Source organism: Culex pipiens, chromosome 3 (genome assembly GCF_016801865.2).
Source record: "Culex pipiens pallens isolate TS chromosome 3, TS_CPP_V2, whole genome shotgun sequence".
Taxonomy (NCBI): domain Eukaryota; kingdom Metazoa; phylum Arthropoda; class Insecta; order Diptera; family Culicidae; genus Culex; species Culex pipiens.
Genome location: NC_068939.1, coordinates 57,472,287 through 57,497,467, shown reverse-complemented (window position 1 = coordinate 57,497,467; position 25,181 = coordinate 57,472,287). Strand labels below are relative to the sequence as shown.

The window sequence follows — 25,181 nt, the reverse complement described above, 5'->3', positions numbered from 1 at the left end:
TAGTGGCCGGGACCGTGGTGTAGGGGTAAGCGTGATTGCCTCTCACCCAGTCGGCCTGGGTTCGATCCCAGACGGTCCCGGTGGCATTTTTCGAGACGAGATTTGTCTGATCACGCCTTCCGTCGGAAGGGAAGTAAATGTTGGTCCCGGACTAAACTAAAAAAAAAGGTTAGGTCGTTAGCTCAGTCCAGGTGTAGGAGTCGTCTCCCTGGGTCCTGCCTCGGTGGAGTCGCTGGTAGGCAGTTGGACTCACAATCCAAAGGTCGTCAGTTCGAATCCCGGGGTGGATGGAAGCTAAGGTGTAAAAAGAGGTTTGCAATTGCCTCAACAATCAAGCCTTCGAACACCTAGTTTCGAGTAGGAATCTCGCAATCGAGAACGCCAAGGCAATGCTGTAGAGCGAATAATTTGATTTTTTTTTTTTATTACTAAATAATCAATTCACAATTTCGTGTTCCTTATAACCTAATAGAGTTTTGAAGTTCCTTTTAATTATGGTTTACCCTATAATTCATTTAGATGTAATTGGATATTCTAACAATTGATTTGGCGAGATAAGGAAAAATTTTAGATGTACTTTTGTTGTAGATGTACTTCATCATCAGCTCACTAAAAGCTTGGAATTGATCTGCCTTGTTCTGGCAGGCACGAGAACGCGTAAGCATCTCTCCAGCAAGGGCGAAAAACTCGGGAAGCGTAAAGAGATCATCACCGATAACATCAGCTTGTCCCGGGGAAGTACCGGCCCCAGAAGCGGCTACTCTAGCGTACGAATCTCCCCAACCGGGAGGGAACGCTGGTTTGGTCGATGCTGCTGCGTTCGAGCTCGAAGTCTTAGGGTGCCTACAGAGTGGACGCTACAACCCACTTAGAGCGTTCCGTTTGAATTCCGTTTAGAATTCCACTTGAGCGAAAAAAGTTCGATTCGAATTCTAAACAGTGTTCGTTTTAGATTCTAAACCGTATTCCGTTTCAAACGCAACAACCGGTTCCGTTTGACTTTTCGCCGCAAATCGGTTCAAGCGGAATTCAAACGGAATCGAAACGGAATGGACGGGTTGCTTTTGACAGGAGCTTCTTCTTCTTCTTCATTTTTCTGGCTGGTTTTCTTTTTCGTTTTGGAGGATTGTACGAAAAAAAACAACAAGTTTTCAATTGAATTATTATTTATTATGCGGAAATTATAAAAAACGGTTTAAACTATAAATACACTTATTAAGGTAAACAACGTACTAAGACTGGTTAGACTAAGCTGATTGCCCGGCGCTCGAGCTCGCCGGAAATGCCATCGGGAAAGAATATTTGACACAATCTTAAAAAATAATGGGGTGAATAGGGACTACTCATTAAATTAGAACTGGCATGTTTTTGTTTTGTTTTTGTTTAAATTTCCTATTTGCCCCATCCTTGTAAATGAAATCGGAAAAAAAGTATTTTAAACTATCTGAAATCATTCTGGGGTGAATAGGGACTACACTTTACAAGAGAACTGAGTACATGGTATGCTTTTTGGTTTTGTTTTAGTTTAGTAACTAGTTTGTTACTTTATATAGTCCCTATTTGCCCCATTTTTGTGTATGACATTGGCAAACAATATTTTAAACTATCTGAAATCATTCTGGGGTGAATAGGGACTACACTATACAAGAGAGCTGAGTACATGGTATGCTTTTTGGATTTGTTTTAGTTTAGTAACTAGTTTGTTACTTTATATAGTCCCTATTTGCCCCATGTTTGTGTATGACATCGGCAAACAATATTTTAAACTATCTGAAATCATTCTGGGGTGAATAGGGACTACACTTTACAAGAGAACTGAGTACATGGTATGCTTTTTGGTTTTGTTTTAGTTTAGTAACTAGTTTGTTACTTTATATAGTCCCTATTTGCCCCATTTTTGTGTATGACATTGGCAAACAATATTTTAAACTATCTGAAATCATTCTGGGGTGAATAGGGACTACACTATACAAGAGAGCTGAGTACATGGTATGCTTTTTGGATTTGTTTTAGTTTAGTAACTAGTTTGTTACTTTATATAGTCCCTATTTGCCCCATTTTTGTGTATGACATTGGCAAACAATATTTTAAACTATCTGAAATCATTCTGGGGTGAATAGGGACTACACTATACAAGAGAGCTGAGTACATGGTATGCTTTTTGGATTTGTTTTAGTTTAGTAACTAGTTTGTTACTTTATATAGTCCCTATTTGCCCCATGTTTGTGTATGACATCGGCAAACAATATTTTAAACTATCTGAAATCATTCTGGGGTGAATAGGGACTACACTTTACAAGAGAACTGAGTACATGGTATGCTTTTTGGTTTTGTTTTAGTTTAGTAACTAGTTTGTTACTTTATATAGTCCCTATTTGCCCCATTTTTGTGTATGACATTGGCAAACAATATTTTAAACTATCTGAAATCATTCTGGGGTGAATAGGGACTACACTATACAAGAGAGCTGAGTACATGGTATGCTTTTTGGATTTGTTTTAGTTTAGTAACTAGTTTGTTACTTTATATAGTCCCTATTTGCCCCATTTTTGTGTATGACATTGGCAAACAATATTTTAAACTATCTGAAATCATTCTGGGGTGAATAGGGACTACACTATACAAGAGAGCTGAGTACATGGTATGCTTTTTGGATTTGTTTTAGTTTAGTAACTAGTTTGTTACTTTATATAGTCCCTATTTGCCCCATTTTTGTGTATGACATTGGCAAACAATATTTTAAACTATCTGAAATCATTCTGGGGTGAATAGGGACAACACTTTAAAAAAGAGAACTGAGTACATGGTATGCTTTTTGGTTTTGTTTTAGTTTAGTAACTAGTTTGTTACTTTATATAGTCCCTATTTGCCCCATTTTTGTGTATGACATCGGCAAACAATATTTTAAACTATCTGAAATCATTCTGGGGTGAATAGGGACTACACTTTACAAGAGAACTGAGTACATGGTATGCTTTTTGGTTTTGTTTTAGTTTAGTAACTAGTTTGTTACTTCATAAAGTCCCTATTTGCCCCATCTTTGTGTATGACATCGGCAAACAATATTTTAAACTATCTGAAATCATTCTGGGGTAAATAGGGACTACACTTAACAAGAGAGCTGAGTACATGGTATGCTTTTTGGATTTGTTTTAGTTTAGTAACTAGTTTGTTACTTTATATAGTCCCTATTTGCCCCATTTTTGTGTATGACATTGGCAAACAATATTTTAAACTATCTGAAATCATTCTGGGGTGAATAGGGACTACACTTTACAAGAGAACTGAGTACATGGTATGCTTTTTGGTTTTGTTTTAGTTTAGTAACTAGTTTGTTACTTTATATAGTCCCTATTTGCCCCATTTTTGTGTATGACATTGGCAAACAATATTTTAAACTATCTGAAATCATTCTGGGGTGAATAGGGACTACACTATACAAGAGAGCTGAGTACATGGTATGCTTTTTGGATTTGTTTTAGTTTAGTAACTAGTTTGTTACTTTATATAGTCCCTATTTGCCCCATTTTTGTGTATGACATTGGCAAACAATATTTTAAACTATCTGAAATCATTCTGGGGTGAATAGGGACAACACTTTAAAAAAGAGAACTGAGTACATGGTATGCTTTTTGGTTTTGTTTTAGTTTAGTAACTAGTTTGTTACTTTATATAGTCCCTATTTGCCCCATTTTTGTGTATGACATCGGCAAACAATATTTTAAACTATCTGAAATCATTCTGGGGTGAATAGGGACTACACTTTACAAGAGAACTGAGTACATGGTATGATTTTTGGTTTTGTTTTAGTTTAGTAACTAGTTTGTTACTTCATAAAGTCCCTATTTGCCCCATCTTTGTGTATGACATCGGCAAACAATATTTTAAACTATCTGAAATCATTCTGGGGTGAATAGGGACTACACTTTACAAGAGAACTGAGTACATGGTATGCTTTTTGGATTTGTTTTAGTTTAGTAACTAGTTTGTTACTTTATATAGTCCCTATTTGCCCCATTTTTGTGTATGACATCGGCAAACAATATTTTAAACTATCTGAAATCATTCTGGGGTGAATAGGGACAACACTTTAAAAAAGAGAACTGAGTACATGGTATGCTTTTTGGATTTGTTTTAGTTAAGGAACTAGTTTGTTACTTCATATAGTCCCTATTTGCCCCATTTTTGTGTATGACATCGGCAAACATTATTTTAAACTATCCTATATCATTCTGGGGTGAATAGGGACAACACTTTAAAAGAGAACTGAGTACATGATATGCTTTTTTGTTTTGTTTTAGTTTAGTAACTAGTTTGTTACTTCATAAAGTCCCTATTTGCCCCATCTTTGTGTATGACATCGGCAAACAATATTTTAAACTATCTGAAATCATTCTGGGGTGAATAGGGACTACACTTTACAAGACAGCTGAGTACATGATATGCTTTTTGGTTTTGTTTTAGTTAAGGAACTAGTTTGTTACTTCATAAAGTCCCTATTTGCCCCATCTTTACGTATGATATTGAAAAAATATTTTATTTTAAGCACTCCTTACTAATACAACTTATGGAAATATGATGAACTTGAACTTGTAAATGTCGGCGATGACTGGCGCTGCAACACCTGATTCGACGGCGCTGCATACGGGATGAAGGTAGCTGGAGGAGAGAAGCAAAAGAAAACAAAATAAGCAAAATTTCAATTATTCTGGGGTGAATAGGGACTACACATTAAATTGGAACTTAGTATATATATATATATATATATATATATATATTTTTTTTGTTTTAGTTCATAAAGTCCCTATTTGCCCCATCTTTGTGTATGACATCGGCAAACAATATTTTAAACTATCTGAAATCATTCTGGGGTGAATAGGGACAACACTTTAAAAGAGAACTGAGTACATGATATACTTTTTGGTTTTGTTTTAGTTAAGGAACTAGTTTGTTACTTTATATAGTCCCTATTTGCCCCATCTTTACGTATGATATTGAAAAAATATTTTATTTTAAGCACTCCTTACTAATACAACTTATGGAAATATGATGAACGTGACTGTAAATGTCGGCGATGAATGGCGCTGCAACACCTGATTCGACGGCGCTGCATACGGGATGAAGGTAGCTGGAGGAGAGAAGCAAAAGAAAACAAAATAAGCAAAATTTCAATTATTCTGGGGTGTGAATAGGGACTACACATTAAATTGGAACTTAGTATATATATATATATATATATATATATTTATATATATATATATATATATATATATATATATATATATTTATATATATATATATATATATATATATATATATATATATATATATATATATATATATATATATATATATATATATATATATATATATATATTTTTTTTTTTTGTTTTAGTTCATAAAGTCCCTATTTGCCCCATCTTTGTGTATGACATCGGCAAACAATATTTTAAACTATCTGAAATCATTCTGGGGTGAATAGGGACTACACTTTACAAGAGAACTGAGTACATGATATACTTTTTGGTTTTGTTTTAGTTAAGGAACTAGTTTGTTACTTCATAAAGTCCCTATTTGCCCCATCTTTGTGTATGACATCGGAAAAAAGTATTTTAAACTATCTAAAATCATTCTGGGGTGAATAGGGACTACACTTGAAAAGAGAACTGAGTACATGATATACTTTTTGGTTTTGTTTTAGTTAAGGAACTAGTTTGTTACTTCATAAAGTCCCTATTTGCCCCATCTTTACGTATGATATTGAAAAAATATTTTATTTTAAGCACTCCTTACTAATACAACTTATGGAAATATGATGAACGTGACTGTAAATGTCGGCGATGACTGGCGCTGCAACACCTGATTCGACGGCGCTGCATACGGGATGAAGGTAGCTGGAGGAGAGAAGCATAAGAAAACAAAATAAGCAAAATTTCAATTAATCTGGGGTGACTTCATAGGTATTTATTTTTTTTTTGTTTTAGTTTAAGAACTCAAATTTAAATTTAAACGAGTCCATGTTTGACCTTTGAAATTAATAAGAAATATTTTGTTTTGTAGCATACCTCAATGATCAGATGGACCTGCCACTTGTGCATTGATCGCTCCTTTTTTCAATGCATTTTTGCGATTAATATCGTTAGTGTTGGAAAGTGTCCGCATACACACACTAACAACATCTTTTTCCGATGTGTTAAAGATGGATATGGCCAAATCTGCGAATAAAAAAGGGTATAAAAAAGTGTATTAATTAAACTAAAGTAGACCAGTTCTCTCAGATTTTGGTCGTCCGATTTTTTTTTGTATTTTTTAATCCGACTGAAACTTTTTTGTCCATATTATTTTCCATACAAATTTGGCAGCTGTCCATACAAAAAGAATGCATGAAAATTCAAAAATCTGTTTCTTTTGAAGGAATTTTTTGGTCGATTTGGTGTCTTTGGCAAAGTTGTAGGTATGGATACAGACTACACTGAAAAAAAATGATGCGCGGTTAAAAAAAAAATGGGAAAAAAAACTTTAAATAACTTTTAATAAATTTCCGTTTTGAAGTTATAGCCATTTTTAGGTAACTTTTTTGAAAATAGTCGCAGTTTTTCATTTTTATAAAATTAGTGCCCATGTTTGCCTACTTTTGAAAAAAAAAATTTTTGAATAGCTGAGAAAAATCTATATTTTCAACTAATGGTCCGATTTACAATTTTAAAATATGAAACATTCGTGAAATTTTCCGATCTTTTCTAAAACAATATTTTCAAAAATTTTAAATCAACACTAATATTTCAAAAGGGTCAAACATTCAATATTAATATATCCTTTTAAAATGTTAATCTAGGTTTAAAAATTTTGAAAAAAAATCGGAAAGATTGGAAAATTACACTACTGTTTCCTATTTTAACATTGTACATTGTAAGTTGTTGAGAAATCGACGATAGAAAATGGTGGGTTGTTTGGTTGAGACTTGGAAAACATAAATTTTCCTGTTTTTAAACCTTTGCATGGCAATATCTCAGCAACTAAGGGTCGTATCAATAAAGTTTCAAAAACGCAAATATAGAGAATTTTCTCAGCATTTCAAAAATATTTTTTACAAAAGTGGGCAAACATGTGCAACTGCAACAAAAATGAAAAACTGCGACTATTTTCAAACAAGTTACCTAAAAATAGCTATAACTTGAAAACGGTGCACTTCATCAAAATTTCACTTAAGTACTTTTTAATTGCAAATTTGATTTAACATCTAAAAAATAAGTTAAAACATTTTTGCTACCAATATTTCGATTTATCGAAAAAATCAGTATTGATTAAAAAATGCATAACTCGGTAAAAGATTTTTTGCACAACCTGGAAATTTCTGAAAAGTTGGTATTTGATGTCCCCTAAAATATATAAAAAAATAAAAATAGTGTTTTTTTTTGCAAATCAAGTTTTAGTGACAAAAACTTAAGTAAAAAATCACCAAATTTTTTTTACTGTGTATCAGTGTAGTCCTTATCCATACCAACAACTTTACCGAAGACACCAAATCGATCAAAAAATTCCTTCAAAAGATACAGATTTTTAAACTTTTATGCATCATTTTTGTATTGACAGATGCCAAATTTGTAAGGAAAATTATATGGACAAACAAATGATGCAAAATGGCTTCTTTGGGCTTACCGAAAAAAGTTTCAGCCGGATTAAAAAAAAAGTTCTAAAAAAAGGAACGATTTCGTGGAGAATTGCTCAGTAGTAATAAGTTTTGATAGGGTTGTCACATCTTTAATAATTTAGATTCGTTGGAAATATCCAATAATGAGTCGCACAGGTGCAAAAAGGATGAAATTCATTGAGGTGATTTTAAGTGGGTTTGAAATTATGGAATTATATTTGAAAAAAATGCTACTCACCTTTCAGTAAACCCACACTCTTCAAAGCCTGCGCGCACTCAGACTTAGGTGCGTCTGGCTTTGCGTTGGATGGCTTTCCTGTCCACGTCCAGCGTCCGGCTTTTCGCAACAGGTTTCGTAAATTTGTAGAAACAAATTTATACAGGTCGCATTTATCTGCACGTTCCCAAATTTCCATAAGAGAATCCTTGACGAAATTGTCATTGTCGGCCAGCTTTGCCTCGATCAGGTCAAGCTGGCTCCGGTCTGGAACGGGCCAAAGGAGTCGAGGTTCGGGAGACTTCTGCTTTTTTGGTGGGATTAGCAATTTCTCTATCCGTTCCAGTCGCTCTTCCTGTTTTTTTGATTTATCCATGACGAGGCGGTAGGTTCCTCGGATGATTTTTTCTATAAAAATTACGTTTAATTTTGTTGTATATTCATATTGGTTAATTCTCCGTCAACTCACATGAAATCGGAAAAAAGTTGCCCCAGTCCATCTGAGATTTGCGTGAATCATTTCGTAATGCGAGAAGTGTCTATCTCAGCACCATTTTGAGCTGCCATTTAATTATTTTTAATTGCAAAAAATGAAAAGAGACTATTTTTTTTTATTTGGCTTATACTTTGGGGGTCCTCTGACCAAAGAAACCATATACGTAATATTCGAAAATCTGTAGCTTTTGAAGAAATCGACTAATCGAGGAACAATAAAACATGTTTTTGATTTTAAATTAAGTTTTTTTTGAAAAATTGTGTTTTCTAGAAAAATAAATTTAGGAAGCACAGCAACCATCAAACTTGTAGTCTTATTATACCAAAATTGTCAAACTTACGGACCCAATCCTGCAACAATTTGATTTTAAAAATAGTCAAAAAAAATAAAGCCTCGTTTTCAAGATATATTAGCCTAATATTTTATTTTAACTGAAAACTTCCAGTTTTGCGATTTTTAAAATGGTGCCCATGATTGCCTATTCCTGGGAATATTTTTTTGGAAAAGTTCAGAAACTTTCAAATTTTCGAATATTTACGTACCATCTTTGTATGGACAGCTGCCAAAATTGTATGGCACCTTGTATGGGTAAACCAATGACACTTCTTTGGTCATGGGCACCTTACAAAGTTTGAACCAAATCAAACAAATTAAATTAAATCCATTTCAGGTTTTGGTAGAGAATTCCCCAAAGCAAGAGATAACAAAATTTCATCATATGGGACGTAATAACCCTTAGGATAAGTCTCTCGCAAATCTTAGAGGAATTGGCGCAACTGCTGTATGAGTTGATGAAGAATGGTCCGAACAAAAAATAAAATAAAATGAAATATAGTCCCAAAAACACGAAGCATTCAATGTTTATCATGTAGCATAAATTTAACGATTTCAAATATGAAGTATGCATTTTTTGATTTCGGATTGTTTGTAGGACTATTTTTCATTGTTTGCGTTAAATTCTTACGAAGATCTGAATTAGTGGGTTGCGATGCGGATGAGTTCTGGTTTGCTGGTTGACCTGGTTTTGGAGTGCTGGTGCCGGGACTCATTTCTGTCTCGATCGGATCCAGGATTGATTCCTGTTCAGTGGCTGTGTTAGAAGGATTTCTATCGTTAATAATCTTCATAATTAGTTGCAAAATGGAGCCCATTTTGAGGTTATGTTAAATAAAATAAAAAGTTACAAAACTTACAGGGTAATAGACATGATATATACATACAATGGGCAACAATGAGAATAATCAACAAAACATTGACAACAAACAATAAAACATTTCTATCAAATACTTATTTACCTCAAAATGGAACTCTGTGCGTTTCTATGAAATAAAAATAATACCAATGACTCACTCGTGTTATCATATTCAATTACAGGATCAGCTGATGCGGTGTTCGGAGTAGTCATAACAATTCGGACCTTCGCCCTTTGGCTAGTGGTTGGTGTGTTGAGTTCAAATTCGGGTGGCACTATGCGTAGATACGAAAAAGTTAATTGAAACAATTCGACACAAAATTCTAAACTTCTACCATTACTATGTTCTGAAATTCTAAGGTTCTAAACTACAAATCTGAAATTCTGAAATTCTAAAATTCTAGAATTCTAGAAATCTAAAATTCTAAAATTCTAAAATTCTAAAATTCTAAAATTCTAAAACTCTAAAATTCTAAAATTCTAAAATTCTAAAATTCTAAAATTCTAAAATTCTAAAATTCTAAAATTCTAAAATTCTAATATTCTAAAATTCTAAAATTCTAAAATTCTAAAATTCTAAAATTCTAAAATTCTAAAATTCTAAAATTCTAAAACTCTAAAATTCTAAAATTCTGAAATTCTAAAATTCTAAAATTCTAAAATTCTAAAATTCTAAAATTCTAAAATTCTAAAATTCTAAAATTCTAATATTCTAAAATTCTAAAATTCTAAAATTCTAAAATTCTAAAATTCTAAAATTCTAAAATTCTAAAATTCTAAAATTCTAAAACTCTAAAACTCTAAAATTCTAAAATTCTAAAATTCTAAAATTCTAAAATTCTAAAATTCTAAAATTCTAAAATTCTAAAATTCTAAAATTCTAAAATTCTAAAATTCTAAAATTCTAAAATTCTAAAATTCTAAAATTCTAAAATTCTAAAATTCTAAAATTCTAAAATTCTAAAATTCTAAAATTCTAAAATTCTAAAATTCTAAAATTCTAAAATTCTAAAATTCTAAAATTCTAAAATTCTAAAATTCTAAAATTCTAAAATTCTAAAATTCTAAAATTCTAAAATTCTAAAATTCTAAAATTCTAAAATTCTAAAATTCTAAAATTCTAAAATTCTAAAATTCTAAAATTCTAAAATTCTAAAATTCTAAAATTCTAAAATTCTAAAATTCTAAAATTCTAAAATTCTAAAATTCTAAAATTCTAAAATTCTAAAATTCTGAAATTCTAAAATTCTAAAATTCTAAAATTCTAAAATTCTAAAATTCTAAAATTCTAAAATTCTTAAATTCTTAAATTCTAAAATTCTAAAATTCTAAAATTCTAAAATTCTAAAATTCTAAAATTCTAAAATTCTAAAATTCTAAAATTCTAAAATTCTAAAATTCTAAAATTCTAAAATTCTAAAATTCTAAAATTCTAAAATTCTAAAATTCTAAAATTCTAAAATTCTAAAATTCTAAAATTCTAAAATTCTAAAATTCTAAAATTCTAAAATTCTAAAATTCTAAAATTCTAAAATTCTAAAATTCTAAAATTCTAAAATTCTAAAATTCTAAAATTCTAAAATTCTAAAATTCTAAAATTCTAAAATTCTAAAATTCTAAAATTCTAAAATTCTAAAATTCTAAAATTCTAAAATTCTAAAATTCTAAAATTCTAAAATTCTAAAATTCTAAAATTCTAAAATTCTAAAATTCTAAAATTCTAAAATTCTAAAATTCTAAAATTCTAAAATTCTAAAACTCTAAAATTCTAAAATTCTGAAATTCTAAAATTCTAAAATTCTAAAATTCTAAAATTCTAAAATTCTAAAATTCTAAAATTCTAAAATTCTAAAATTCTAATATTCTAAAATTCTAAAATTCTAAAATTCTAAAATTCTAAAATTCTAAAATTCTAAAATTCTAAAATTCTAAAACTCTAAAACTCTAAAATTCTAAAATTCTAAAATTCTAAAATTCTAAAATTCTAAAATTCTAAAATTCTAAAATTCTAAAATTCTAAAATTCTAAAATTCTAAAATTCTAAAATTCTAAAATTCTAAAATTCTAAAATTCTAAAATTCTAAAATTCTAAAATTCTAAAATTCTAAAATTCTAAAATTCTAAAATTCTAAAATTCTAAAATTCTAAAATTCTAAAATTCTAAAATTCTAAAATTCTAAAATTCTAAAATTCTAAAATTCTAAAATTCTAAAATTCTAAAATTCTAAAATTCTAAAATTCTAAAATTCTAAAATTCTAAAATTCTAAAATTCTAAAATTCTAAAATTCTAAAATTCTAAAATTCTAAAATTCTAAAATTCTAAAATTCTAAAATTCGAAAATTCTAAAATTCTAAAATTCTAAAATTCTAAAATTCTAAAATTCTAAAATTCTAAAATTCTAAAATTCTAAAATTCTAAAATTCTGAAATTCTAAAATTCTAAAATTCTAAAATTCTAAAATTCTAAAATTCTAAAATTCTAAAATTCTTAAATTCTTAAATTCTAAAATTCTAAAATTCTAAAATTCTTAAATTCTAAAATTCTAAAATTCTAAAATTCTAAAATTCTTAAATTCTTAAATTCTTAAATTCTTAAATTCTTAAATTCTTAAATTCTTAAATTCTTAAATTCTTAAATTCTTAAATTCTTAAATTCTTAAATTCTTAAATTCTTAAATTCTTAAATTCTTAAATTCTTAAATTCTTAAATTCTTAAATTCTTAAATTCTTAAATTCTTAAATTCTTAAATTCTTAAATTCTTAAATTCTTAAATTCTTAAATTCTTAAATTCTTAAATTCTTAAATTCTTAAATTCTTAAATTCTTAAATTCTTAAATTCTTAAATTCTTAAATTCTTAAATTCTTAAATTCTTAAATTCTTAAATTCTTAAATTCTTAAATTCTTAAATTCTAAAATTCTAAAATTCTTAAATTCTTAAATTCTAAAATTCTTAAATTCTTAAATTCTTAAATTCTTAAATTCTTAAATTCTTAAATTCTTAAATTCTTAAATTCTTAAATTCTAAAATTCTAAAATTCTAAAATTCTAAAATTCTTAAATTCTTAAATTCTTAAATTCTTAAATTCTTAAATTCTTAAATTCTTAAATTCTTAAATTCTTAAATTCTTAAATTCTTAAATTCTTAAATTCTTAAATTCTTAAATTCTTAAATTCTTAAATTCTTAAATTCTTAAATTCTTAAATTCTTAAATTCTTAAATTCTTAAATTCTTAAATTCTTAAATTCTTAAATTCTTAAATTCTTAAATTCTTAAATTCTTAAATTCTTAAATTCTTAAATTCTTAAATTCTTAAATTCTTAAATTCTTAAATTCTTAAATTCTTATATTCTTAAATTCTTAAATTCTTAAATTCTTAAATTCTTAAATTCTTAAATTCTTAAATTCTTAAATTCTTAAATTCTTAAATTCTAAAATTCTAAAATTCTTAAATTCTAAAATTCTAAAATTCTTAAATTCTTAAATTCTTAAATTCTTAAATTCTTAAATTCTTAAATTCTTAAATTCTTAAATTCTTAAATTCTTAAATTCTTAAATTCTTAAATTCTTAAATTCTTAAATTCTTAAAATCTTAAATTCTTAAATTCTTAAATTCTTAAATTCTTAAATTCTTAAATTCTTAAATTCTTAAATTCTTAAATTCTTAAATTCTTAAATTCTTAAATTCTTAAATTCTTAAATTCTTAAATTCTTAAATTCTTAAATTCTTAAATTCTTAAATTCTTAAATTCTTAAATTCTTAAATTCTTAAATTCTTAAATTCTTAAATTCTTAAATTCTTAAATTCTTAAATTCTTAAATTCTTAAATTCTTAAATTCTTAAATTCTTAAATTCTTAAATTCTTAAATTCTTAAATTCTTAAATTCTTAAATTCTTAAATTCTTAAATTCTTAAATTCTTAAATTCTTAAATTCTTAAATTCTTAAATTCTTAAATTCTTAAATTCTTAAATTCTTAAATTCTTAAATTCTTAAATTCTTAAATTCTTAAATTCTTAAATTCTTAAATTCTTAAATTCTTAAATTCTTAAATTCTTAAATTCTTAAATTCTTAAATTCTTAAATTCTTAAATTCTTAAATTCTTAAATTCTTAAATTCTTAAATTCTTAAATTCTTAAATTCTTAAATTCTTAAATTCTTAAATTCTTAAATTCTTGAATTCTTAAATTCTTAAATTCTTAAGATAAAAATCAAAAAACGATTATTCTGTTTTTAACAATTGATTCTCACCTGGCCGCATGTCATTCAAGGAAAGCTTAAATGGTGTTGATTGGCTCGCTGGTTGAGATGTTGCTGGATTTTTGCGCTTCGGGGCTGACTTGCGAGAATTTTCCTGCATATTTTCCAAATGGAAACCTTCATCCAAATATTGCGAGTCCATTATTCACTATGAAGAATGGAAACAAAAAAAAAAGCCTCATCCAATTTCAGACACATTGCTTTACTTGCTTCAGATGCCAATATGTAACAGGATTCATGAGAAATTTTCAATTCGTTACAACAATAAACACCGAACTCTGCTGATTCCATTGGATATTTTTCTAAACAGTACAGCTCATTTAGTTTCTTGCATTCCAAGACGAACAATCCTTCTGATTTTTTAATCTTACTAATTTTGAAAATGCACTTGTTGTAGTACACGAAACAATCAGGGCTTTCAATTGAAAAATTTATTTTCTTTTCTGAAACAATCTTCGCATAGTATCCGGGAGAACTAGCTAATTTCTTTGTTTTAGAAGCCCTCTTGAAATTTGAAGCAAATCTTTGAGGATTGTATTGGATGCTTTCTTGAGTTCTGTTCCTTAGTTGATGTAGTGGTAACGGAGCACATTTAATCATTTTTACAATTTTCTGGAGAAAATTCTCAAACGGAAAAGCAGAAAAATTATCCAACGGAGCTTCGAAATGTAGACACTCATTGTAAAGGTGAATCAGCAGGTGCATATTGTAAATGAGTAGTTCATCTCCATATAGAAATTTGAAATCGTTGACAAATCTAAACAAATAATCTTTCGCAATTACATTTTTGGTACGATGGTGCTCCGGGTGACACAATATCCTTATAGCACAATGCAGAAGTAGATAATGTTGATAATACTGTTCCTTGATTACGTTATAAAAAATAAAGGGCCCTGTGTATAGCAGCATCAGTCGCAGTTCGGTTGCTTTGTAGAACGAGAGATCATCTAATTCTCGCGGCTTTCTCACAAAATCGGTTGTTATTTGGTTTCGAAACATGGCAATACGACGGTTCATTTCATTCTTTCGACTTTGAGACAAACTAAATGGCTTCGTTTTGGTTTTGACCCAGTAGCCTAGTAAAGTTTTAAAAACCCCTTGCAAAACGTTATGCATATAGTCTATACATGTGTCACTAATGCAGTTCAATCCGATAATTGCGAAAGGTGGTAAAATGGCATTTCGATGAATTGGATCATGAATGTTCAAAAAAGAATCATCTGTGCGAAGTGGCGCAATCAAGTTTGGAAATACTACTCGGGGGCCTACCTTTCTTCCAATAACTGTGCACTTCGGGCACGAATGAAATCCTGTTGGGGATATTATATCCATCACGAAGCATTTAGCTTGTGCATCAAACACTAATGCGTAGATCGAAAATGTTATATGAATTCCCTCAGTTGTGTGTCCATTTTGGAGCAAATCTCTCAGTTCTGTGGCAAATTCGAACAAGTAGTCATCTGCCTTATGCGGTTTTCCGTGTCCATAGAAAACTCCTATCGGTAAAACAGTATCATAGCCTTGAAACATTACCAAAATTGGCCACAAGTTTGCTTTTGAACTTTTCGAAATGGGAACACCATCGATACCGACTTTTAACCTAAAATGTTGTTCTTGGGCGATGTTGATTCTATTGATATTGATAAAAACTTGAAACATAGGTTTAATTCCAAAATAACAAAACTGTCCAGTTCCCATTGCTCGGATAGGTGCATCAAGAATATGTGCCTTTTTTCTGAGAACGTTAATCGTGGTCGGTAAATGTGGAAAGAATTTTTTCAGCCGTCCTAGCAAATTGTTGGCTGCATTCGCTGAAATGTTGCACTCAGTCACCCAATCAATTATCTCTTGACCTATATCGAGTACTCCTCTCCTAGTATTCACTTCTTCTTCTTCTGATTCATCGCTATCTGTAACGTATTCTCTCTCCTCATTTTCAAGGCGCAAAAGCTCTTCTTCGTTATCCCACAAATGTTCTTCTTCGTCCCACATGACACCATCACCTAACTGCACTATTGGTATATTGTGGGGATTGTTTTGGTTGTCATTATCCTCAAGTGGCTCTATCGGTATAAGATTTGGATTATTTTGGTTGTCATTGTTATCCTCGAATCCATTATGATTTTCATCGGCAGCATCCTCTCCCTCTCGTAATAGTTGTGCGATCGCTCGTTCACCTCTTCTATAAGCCGAGCTTCGATGCATGTTGGGCTAATCAATGGATTTTGTGACAAAACTAGTTATATTTCTATGAAATTTTAAACAAGGAAGGCAAACAAAAACGTGCAGAAATTTAACTATTATATAACAGCACAAACAACGTTAACACAAATTTCTTGAACAAACAACAAATAGATTTTATTTTTAAATTTATTAATGAGCTGAGCAATTCTCTACAAAATCGGCCGATTTCGACCATTTTTATTTTTTTTTGTATTTTTTGATTTGGCTCAAACTTTGTGGGGGCCTTCCCTATGACCAAATAAGCTATTTTGTGTCTTTGGTTCACCCATACAAGTCTCCATACAATTTTAGCAGCTGTCCATACAAAAATGGTACGTAAATATTTAAACAGCTGTAACTTTTGAGAGAATTTTCTGATCAATTTGGTGTCTTCGGCAATATGTAGGTATTGTTGAGGACTTTTGAGAAAAAATAGGTACCAGGATTTATTTTTTTTATATGTTTTAGGGGACAAAAACCCGCAAGTTTTGAGCTATAGAGAAGTATTGTCAAAAAACCTGTCGCCGAGTTATAAAATTTTGAAAAAGTAGTGATTTTTGAAAAAAAAAAATCTAAATTTTATACAAAAAAAATTCGACCTCAATTTTTTTATGTAAAATTGAAATTGCAATCGAAAAGCACTTAAGAATTTTAGAATTTACGAGGTTTAGAATTTTATAATTTTAGAATTTAAGAATTTTATAATTTTATAATTTTATAATTTTATAATTTTATAATTTTATAATTTTATAATTTTATAATTTTATAATTTTATAATTTTATAATTTTATAATTTTATAATTTTATAATTTTATAATTTTATAATTTTATAATTTTAGAATTTTAGAATTTTAGAATTTTAGAATTTTAGAATTTTAGAATTTTAGAATTTTAGAATTTTAGAATTTTAGAAGTTTAGAATTTTAGTATTTTAAAATTTTAGAATTTTAGAATTTTTGTAATTTTTGGAATTTTTGGAATTTTAGAATTTTTGGAATTTCAGAATTTTAGAATTTTAGAATTTCAGAATTTTAGAATTTTAGAATTTTAGAATTTCAGAATTTTAGAATTTTAGAATTTTAGAATTTTAGAATTTTAGAATTTTAGAATTTTAGAATTTTAGAATTTTAGAATTTTAGAATTTTAGAATTTTAGAATTTTAGAATTTTAGAATTTTAGAATTTTAGAATTTTAGAATTTTAGAATTTTAGAATTTTAGAATTTTAGAATTTTAGAATTTTAGAATTTTAGAATTTTTAGAATTTTAGAAGTTTAGAATTTTAGTATTTTAGAATTTTAAAATTTTAGAATTTTTGGAATTTTTGGAATTTTTGGAATTTTTGGAATTTTTGGAATTTTTGGGATTTTTGGGATTTTTGGAATTTTTGGAATTTTTGGAATTTTAGAATTTTTGGAATTTTAGAATTTAAGAATTTAAGAATTTAAGAATTTAAGAATTTAAGAATTTAAGAATTTAAGAATTTAAGAATTTAAGAATTGAAGAATTTAAGAATTTAAGAATTTTAAAATTTTAGAATTTTAGAATTTTAGAATTTTAGAATTTTAGAATTTTAGAATTTTAGAATTTTAGAATTTTAGAATTTTAGAATTTTAGAATTTTAGAATTTTATAATTTTAGAATTTTAGAATTTTAGAATTTTAGAATTTTAGAATTTTAGAATTTTAGAATTTTAGAATTTTAGAATTTTAGAATTTTAGAATTTTAAAAGTTTAGAATTTTAGTATTTTAGAATTTTAGAATTTTTGGAATTTTAGAATTTTTGGAATTTTTGGAATTTTTGGAATTTTTGGAATTTTAGAATTTTTGGAATTTTAGAATTTTTGGAATTTTAGAATTTTAGAATTTTATAATTTTATAATTTTATAATTTTATAATTTTATAATTTTATAATTTTATAATTTTATAATTTTATAATTTTATAATTTTATAATTTTATAATTTTATAATTTTATAATTTTATAATTTTATAATTTTATAATTTTATAATTTTATAATTTTATAATTTTTTAATTTTATAATTTTATAATTTTATAATTTCATAATTTTATAATTTTATAATTTTATAATTTTATAATTTTATAATTTTATAATTTTATAATTTTATAATTTTTTAATTTTATAATTTTATTATTTTATAATTTTATAATTTTATAATTTCATAATTTTATAATTTTATAATTTTATAATTTTATAATTTTATAATTTTATAATTTTATAATTTTATAATTTTATAATTTTATAATTTTATAATTTTATAATTTTATAATTTTATAATTTTATAATTTTATAATTTTATAATTTTATAATTTTATAATTTTATAATTTTATAATTTTATAATTTTATAATTTTATAATTTTATAATTTTATAATTTTATAATTTTATAATTTTATAATTTTATAATTTTATAATTTTATAATTTTATAATTTTATAATTTTATAATTTTATAATTTTATAATTTTATAATTTTATAATTTTATAATTTTATAATTTTATAATTTTATAATTTTATAATTTTATAATTTTATAATTTTATAATTTTATAATTTTATAATTTTATAATTTTATAATTTTATAATTTTATAATTTTATAATTTTATAATTTTATAATTTTATAATTTTATAATTTTATAATTTTATAATTTTATAATTTTATTATTTTATAATTATAGAATTTTAGAATTTTAGAATTTTAGAATTTTAGAATTGTAGAATTGTAGAATTGTAGAATTTTAGAATTTTAGAATTTTAGAATTTTAGAATTTTAGAATTTTAGAATTTTAGAATTTTAGAATTTTAGAATTTTAGAATTTTAGAATTTTAGAATTTTAGAATTTTAGAATTTTAGAATTTTAGAATTTTAGAATTTTAGAATTTTAGAATTTTAGAATTGTAGAATTTTAGAATTTTAGAATTTTAGAATTTTAGAATTTTATAATTTTATAATTTTATAATTTTATAATTTTATAATTTTATAATTTTATAATTTTATAATTTTATAATTTTATAATTTTATAATTTTATAATTTTATAATTTTATAATTTTATAATTTTATAATTTTATAATTTTATAATTTTATAATTTTATAATTTTATAATTTTATAATTTTATAATTTTATAATTTTATAATTTTATAATTTTATAATTTTATAATTTTATAATTTTATAATTTTATAATTTTATAATTTTATAATTTTATAATTTTATAATTTTATAATTTTATAATTTTATAATTTTATAATTTTATAATTTTATAATTTTATAATTTTATAATTTTATAATTTTATAATTTTATAATTTTATAATTTTATAATTTTATAATTTTATAATTTTATAATTTTATAATTTTATAATTTTATAATTTTATAATTTTATAATTTTATAATTTTATAATTTTATAATTTTATAATTTTATAATTTTATTATTTTATAATTATAGAATTTTAGAATTTTAGAATTTTAGAATTGTAGAATTGTAGAATTTTAGAATTTTAGAATTTTAGAATTTTAGAATTTTAGAATTTTAGAATTTTAGAATTTTAGAATTTTAGAATTTTAGAATTTTAGAATTTTAGAATTTTAGAATTTTAGAATTTTAGAATTTTAGAATTTTAGAATTTTAGAATTTTAGAATTTTAGAATTTTAGAATTTTAGAATTTTAGAATTTTAGAATTTTAGAATTTTAGAATTTTCGAATTTTCGAATTTTCGAATTTTAGAATTTTAGAATTTTAGAATTTTAGAATTTTAGAATTTTAGAATTTTAGAATTTTAGAATTTTAGAATTTTAGAATTTTAGAATTTTAGAATTTTAGAATTTTAGAATTTTAGAATTTTAGAATTTTAGAATTTTAGAATTTTAGAATTTTAGAATTTTAGAATTTTAGAATTTTAGAATTTTAGAATTTTAGAATTTTAGAATTTTAGAATTTTAGAATTTTAGAATTTTAGAATTTTAGAATTTTAGAATTTTAGAATTTTAGAATTTTAGAATTTTAGAATTTTAGAATTTTAGAATTTTAGAATTTTAGAATTTTAGAATTTTAGAATTTTAGAATTTTAGAATTTTAGAATTGTAGAATTTTAGAATTTTAGAATTTTAGAATTTTAGAATTTTAGAATTTTAGAATTTTAGAATTTTAGAATTTTAGAATTTTAGAATTTTAGTATTTTAGTATTTTAGTATTTTGGAATTTTAGAATTTTAGAAGTTTAGAATTTTAGTATTTAAGAATTTTAGAATTTTAGAATTTTTAGTATTTTTGGAATTTTTGGAATTTTTGGATTTTTTGAAATTTTTGGAATTTTTGGAATTTTTGGAATTTTTGGAATTTTTGGAATTTTTGGAATTTTTGGAATTTTTGTAATTTTTGGAATTTTAGAATTTTTGGAATTTTAGAATTTTAGAATTTCAGAATTTTAGAATGTTTGAATTGTAGAATTGTAGAATTGTAGAATTTTAGAATTTTAGAATTTTAGAATTTTAGAATTTTAGAATTTTAGAATTTTGGAATTTTTGGAATTTTTGGAATTTTTGGAATTTTTTGATTTTTTGGAATTTTTGGAATTTTTGGAATTTTTGGAATTTTTGAAATTTTTGGAATTTTTGGAATTTTTGGAATTTTTGGAATTTTTGGAATTTTTGGAATTTTTGGAATTTTTGGAATTTTTGGAATTTTTGGAATTTTTAGAATTTTTGAAATTTTTGGAATTTTTGGAATTTTTGGAATTTTTGGAATTTTTGGAATTTTTGGAATTTTTGGAATTTTTGGAATTTTTGGAATATTTGGAATTTTTGGAATTTTTGGAATTTTTGGAATTTTAGAATTTTAGAATTTCAGAATTTTAGAATTTTTGAATTGTAGAATTGTAGAATTGTAGAATTGTAGAATTTTAGAATTTTAGAATTTTAGAATTTTGGAATTTTAGAATTTTAGAAGTTTAGAATTTTAGTATTTAAGAATTTTAGAATTTTAGAATTTTTAGTATTTTTGGAATTTTTGGAATTTTTGGATTTTTTGAAATTTTTGGAATTTTTGGAATTTTTGGAATTTTAGAATTTTTGGAATTTTAGAATTTTAGAATTTCAGAATTTTAGAATTTTAGAATTTTAGAATTTTAGAATTTTAGAATTTTAGAATTTTAGAATTTTAGAATTTTAGAATTTTAGAATTTTAGAATTTTAGAATTTTAGAATTTTAGAATTTCAGAATTTTAGAATTTTAGAATTTTAGAATTTTAGAATTTTAGAATTTTAGAATTTTAGAATTTTAGAATTTTAGAATTTTAGAATTTTAGAATTTTAGAATTTTAGAATTTTAGAATTTTAGAATTTTAGAATTTTAGAATTTTAGAATTTTAGAATTTTAGAATTTTAGAATTTTAGAATTTTAGAATTTTAGAATTTTAGAATTTTAGAATTTTAGAATTTTAGAATTTTAGAATTTTAGAATTTTAGAATTTTAGAATTTTAGAATTTTAGAATTTTAGAATTTTAGAATTTTAGAATTTTAGAATTTTAGAATTTTAGAATTTTAGAATTTTAGAATTTTAGAATTTTAGAATTTTAGAATTTTAGAATTTTAGAATTTTAGAATTCTAGTATTTTAAAATTTTTGGAATTTTTGGAATTTTTGGAATTTTTGGAATTTTAGAATTTTAGAATTTCAACTCACTCTCTGTAACAGTATTCCTAATTCCAGTCCAAGCTCGTTATGTCCTAGTGTTAGCTTTTTGGATAAAAAAAAGGTGTTTTAAAATTCATTTTACACGCGTCCAGTTGTTTTCCAATCATCAGCTTTCAAAATATCGATGTATTTACGGAAAACAATAATTTCACAACAACAATAATTGTGGGACTGTACATTGGTATATAACATTAATTCAAAATGTTTGTAAAGGAGTACAAAATTTGAAGTTTTTCTAAAATTTGTTTTTTTGGGCTAGCTTTGAAGGGGAGGGGGCTTTTTTAAACTTTGAAAAATATTTGCAACGGGTTTGAAAAAAATATTAGAAATGAAGTATTTTAGAATTTGACAATTTGAGAACCTTTTGTTAATATAAAAAAAATCTTAGAACTTCTATAATATTAAATTTTGGTAAAGTGTCTTTAATAAAACTAATAAAAATAATAATAAAATAAATAAAAAACGAATCATATCTTCTAAAATTTTTAAAATAAAAAAAATTCAAATTCTAAAATTTTTGAATTTTATAGTTCTAAATCTAAAACTAAAAAAAATCAAAATTTCGGAATAAATCTGTAAAATTTCTAAAATTACAAATATTTTAAAACATCTAAAATTACGAAATTTTAAACAAATTTGAAAATTTTGAGGAATTACAAAGATTTCTACAATAACAAAAATTTATAAATTTCTGTATCCTATAAAATAAAATAAAAATTATAAAATTTTACAGTTTCTCAAGTTGCTAAAATTATTATAATTACTAAATTTTGAAAAATTGAGGAATTTATAAAATAAAAAAAAAATTGTCAAATACTACAATTCAACAGTTTCTATTTCTATTTTTGATTTTTAAAATCAGCAAAAAAACTCTAAATGACAAATTATAAATTTTTACAGTCTGTTATGTTGTTAAGATTTATTAAATTACTATAAAAAATATAAAATGCCTTAACCTTGAAATTTGAAAAATTCAGTAATTTCTTAAATAAAACAGAAAATGAAATTGTCAAATTATAAAATTCTATAGTTCTGAAATTATTTAAAAAGCTGAAATTCTATAGTTCTAATATTTTAAATTTCAAAAATCAAAAGTATACATTTATAAAAATTCGAAATTTTTCTTGAATTTATAAAAATTTCTAAAAATTTAAAAAAAAATTAAATTGTAATAACTTTTAAGATTTGTAAAATATAAAAAAATCAAATTGTCAAATTCTAAAACTATATTTTTTGAAAATAATTTTGATTTTTTTATATTACAATTTTTGAATTGTAGAAATTTATAATTTCTGAATTTTAGACAATTTGAGAATATTTGTTTTTTTTTATTTCACAGTTTCTAGATTTTTGAATGTATGAATTAGAATTTTAGAATTCTAGAAGTTTTTAATTTACGAATTTTGATAAAATGTTTGAATTTTGTATGATTTTAATTTCAAAATTTCTTGAATTGAAAAAAAAAATTAAGTTTCAAATTTTAAATTTTACCATCGAATTGTTTTGGGAACAATGTAAATTAAAAAAAATCGCTCAGTCCATCACCTCACCCTTCACAAAACCCACATCAAGTAAAATTATTGTTCGTTGCACTTACCAGGTTTTTTTCTGCGACTGCAATTCTTTTTACTGCACAACGAAAAGAGAAAAAAAAAACTAGTGAATTTAAATCGCTATTCTTCAAAATTCTGTCAAGATAAAATTAAACAAAAACAAATGTATGCAGCCAGCCCCCGCGAGAAGCACAGCATCCACCTTGTTCCCGCGGAAGCACTTCACATGGACACTCGGCAAATTCAACAACTGGTTCCCCACAGCCCCCCCCCCCCCCCCCCCCGAGAGGCAGAGTATCCACCCGGTTCCCGCGGAAGCACTACACACGAACACTTTTTTTTTTTTGAGGTTATAAACTCGATGAAAACGGATCATCGTGAAAATTATTCACGATGATCCCCCACTTCTTAGCGCAATTTTTAAGGGCACAAAACTACCAGACCAGCAGCCGGACGATTCACTTTAAAAAAAAAGTAATAAAATTCGGCCTGTTCCTGCCGGATTTTTGCCGGATTTTGGGGGAGGGGGGGAGAGGGGGCACGCGCACTTTTACGAGGCCAGAGGCCGGCCAGTTATCGCTGGAACTTCGCTACTCTTATAAATTTACTTTTATATTGGCACTTTTAAAAAAAAACGAACTGAAAACTTACATTTTCACATAAAAACTTAATAAAAAAAAACACGACATAGACGCGAACACCCAATAAAACGATTTTCCGCTCGACGGACACGACCGCGCGGCGCAAAAAACAAAATCACAATGGCCGACTCGTCAGAGTCGACAGACTCATCAGTTACACCAACACTCTGACAAAAAAACCGTTTCGGCGAAACGTGGCGAAATGTCACTGCAGTTCTGCCATACACCAGCAGGTGTCGCTCTTGAGCAAAAATAGCCCAAACGGAATCCAAACGGAATTCAACCGGAGATTCCGTTTAGAAAATTTCGAAGCAATTTTCGAAGCGGAATCGAAGCCGAATGAACCCGTCGAGCGGAAAACCGTTTGATTGGGAAGCGATGCTACAAGCGACGCGACTAATTTGACAGACCAAGCGACTATACGCGACAACGCGCGACTGGATTTTTGCCCCAGAGTGGACGCGACTAGAAGCGACTCCAAGCAACGCGACTGAAAGAAGCAATTTCGATGCAAACATAATATTTTTTGATGTTAAATGCAGTATTTGCTGTGCTCTAGTTCCAGAAATGGTTCTCCGAAATAATTTGGTGGCCACTGGCCACTCCAGAACCGATACTGAATGTCCCCCGGGGAACCACCGAAGAGGCCAATATCTGATCAGAGCAAAACCTGTCATTATTGGATTTTTTATTTTTTTTTTCATTTTGGAAGGACATCTCAGACATGGACAACCTAAATAATTGAATAGCCACTGGCCACTTTGGAACCGGTTCTGAATGTCCCCCAGGGAACCACTGATATGACCAGTATCTGATCAGAGCAAAACCTGTCAAAATTGGTATTGAAATTCTTTATTTTAGAAGAACATCTCAGAAAAAAAATATTTTGGAAGAACCTGGCCACTCCGGAACCGGTTCTGAAACACATAAATTTAGAAATTCAAAAATACAAATACAGAGCAAATGTTCGCTAACTGAAACCTGGGACGGGACGGCTGGATAGAGTCTTCTTTTTGAGTGTTTACGTTTGTATTCTTCTTCTGTTTTTTGCAAGAAAATTCGTGTTCGAAAACAAATATCAAGCAATCTGTGATTCAGATAGCTTGACAATTCAAATTTTCTTGATGATGTTTTTCAACTCAGTGCTCAAGCATGCGGATGACTTTTTCTTTGGTTGAAATGTTGTTTAGTTTTTCCTCGCAGAATTTGGCAGTTAAAATTTGCGGTTGGACGTGGG

General features: G+C 26.1%; 1 protein-coding gene across 8 annotated transcripts; it reads right to left on the bottom strand.

The window, feature by feature from the left end:
• Window positions 1-880: 880 nt before the first annotated feature.
• Window positions 881-24,230, bottom strand: LOC120416061 (uncharacterized). 8 transcript variants are annotated; one of them, XM_052710786.1, is made up of 11 exons: window positions 23,955-24,222; window positions 23,348-23,379; window positions 15,996-16,029; window positions 13,810-13,966; window positions 9,715-9,831; window positions 9,329-9,454; window positions 7,890-8,276; window positions 6,066-6,215; window positions 5,794-5,894; window positions 5,028-5,128; window positions 3,602-4,659 (listed from the first exon to the last, which is right to left on the bottom strand). In XM_052710786.1, exons 4-8 carry the CDS (start codon window positions 13,958-13,960, stop codon window positions 6,067-6,069), a joined length of 930 nt encoding a protein of 309 aa, XP_052566746.1. In that variant the 5' UTR covers window positions 13,961-13,966; window positions 15,996-16,029; window positions 23,348-23,379; window positions 23,955-24,222; the 3' UTR covers window positions 3,602-4,659; window positions 5,028-5,128; window positions 5,794-5,894; window position 6,066. The 8 variants fall into 8 exon arrangements, with proteins under 8 accessions (XP_039433661.1, XP_052566746.1, XP_052566745.1 ...); XM_052710785.1 differs by having other exon boundaries at window positions 13,810-13,935; XM_052710787.1 differs by lacking the exon at window positions 15,996-16,029.
• Between the last annotated feature and the right edge of the window lie 951 nt (window positions 24,231-25,181).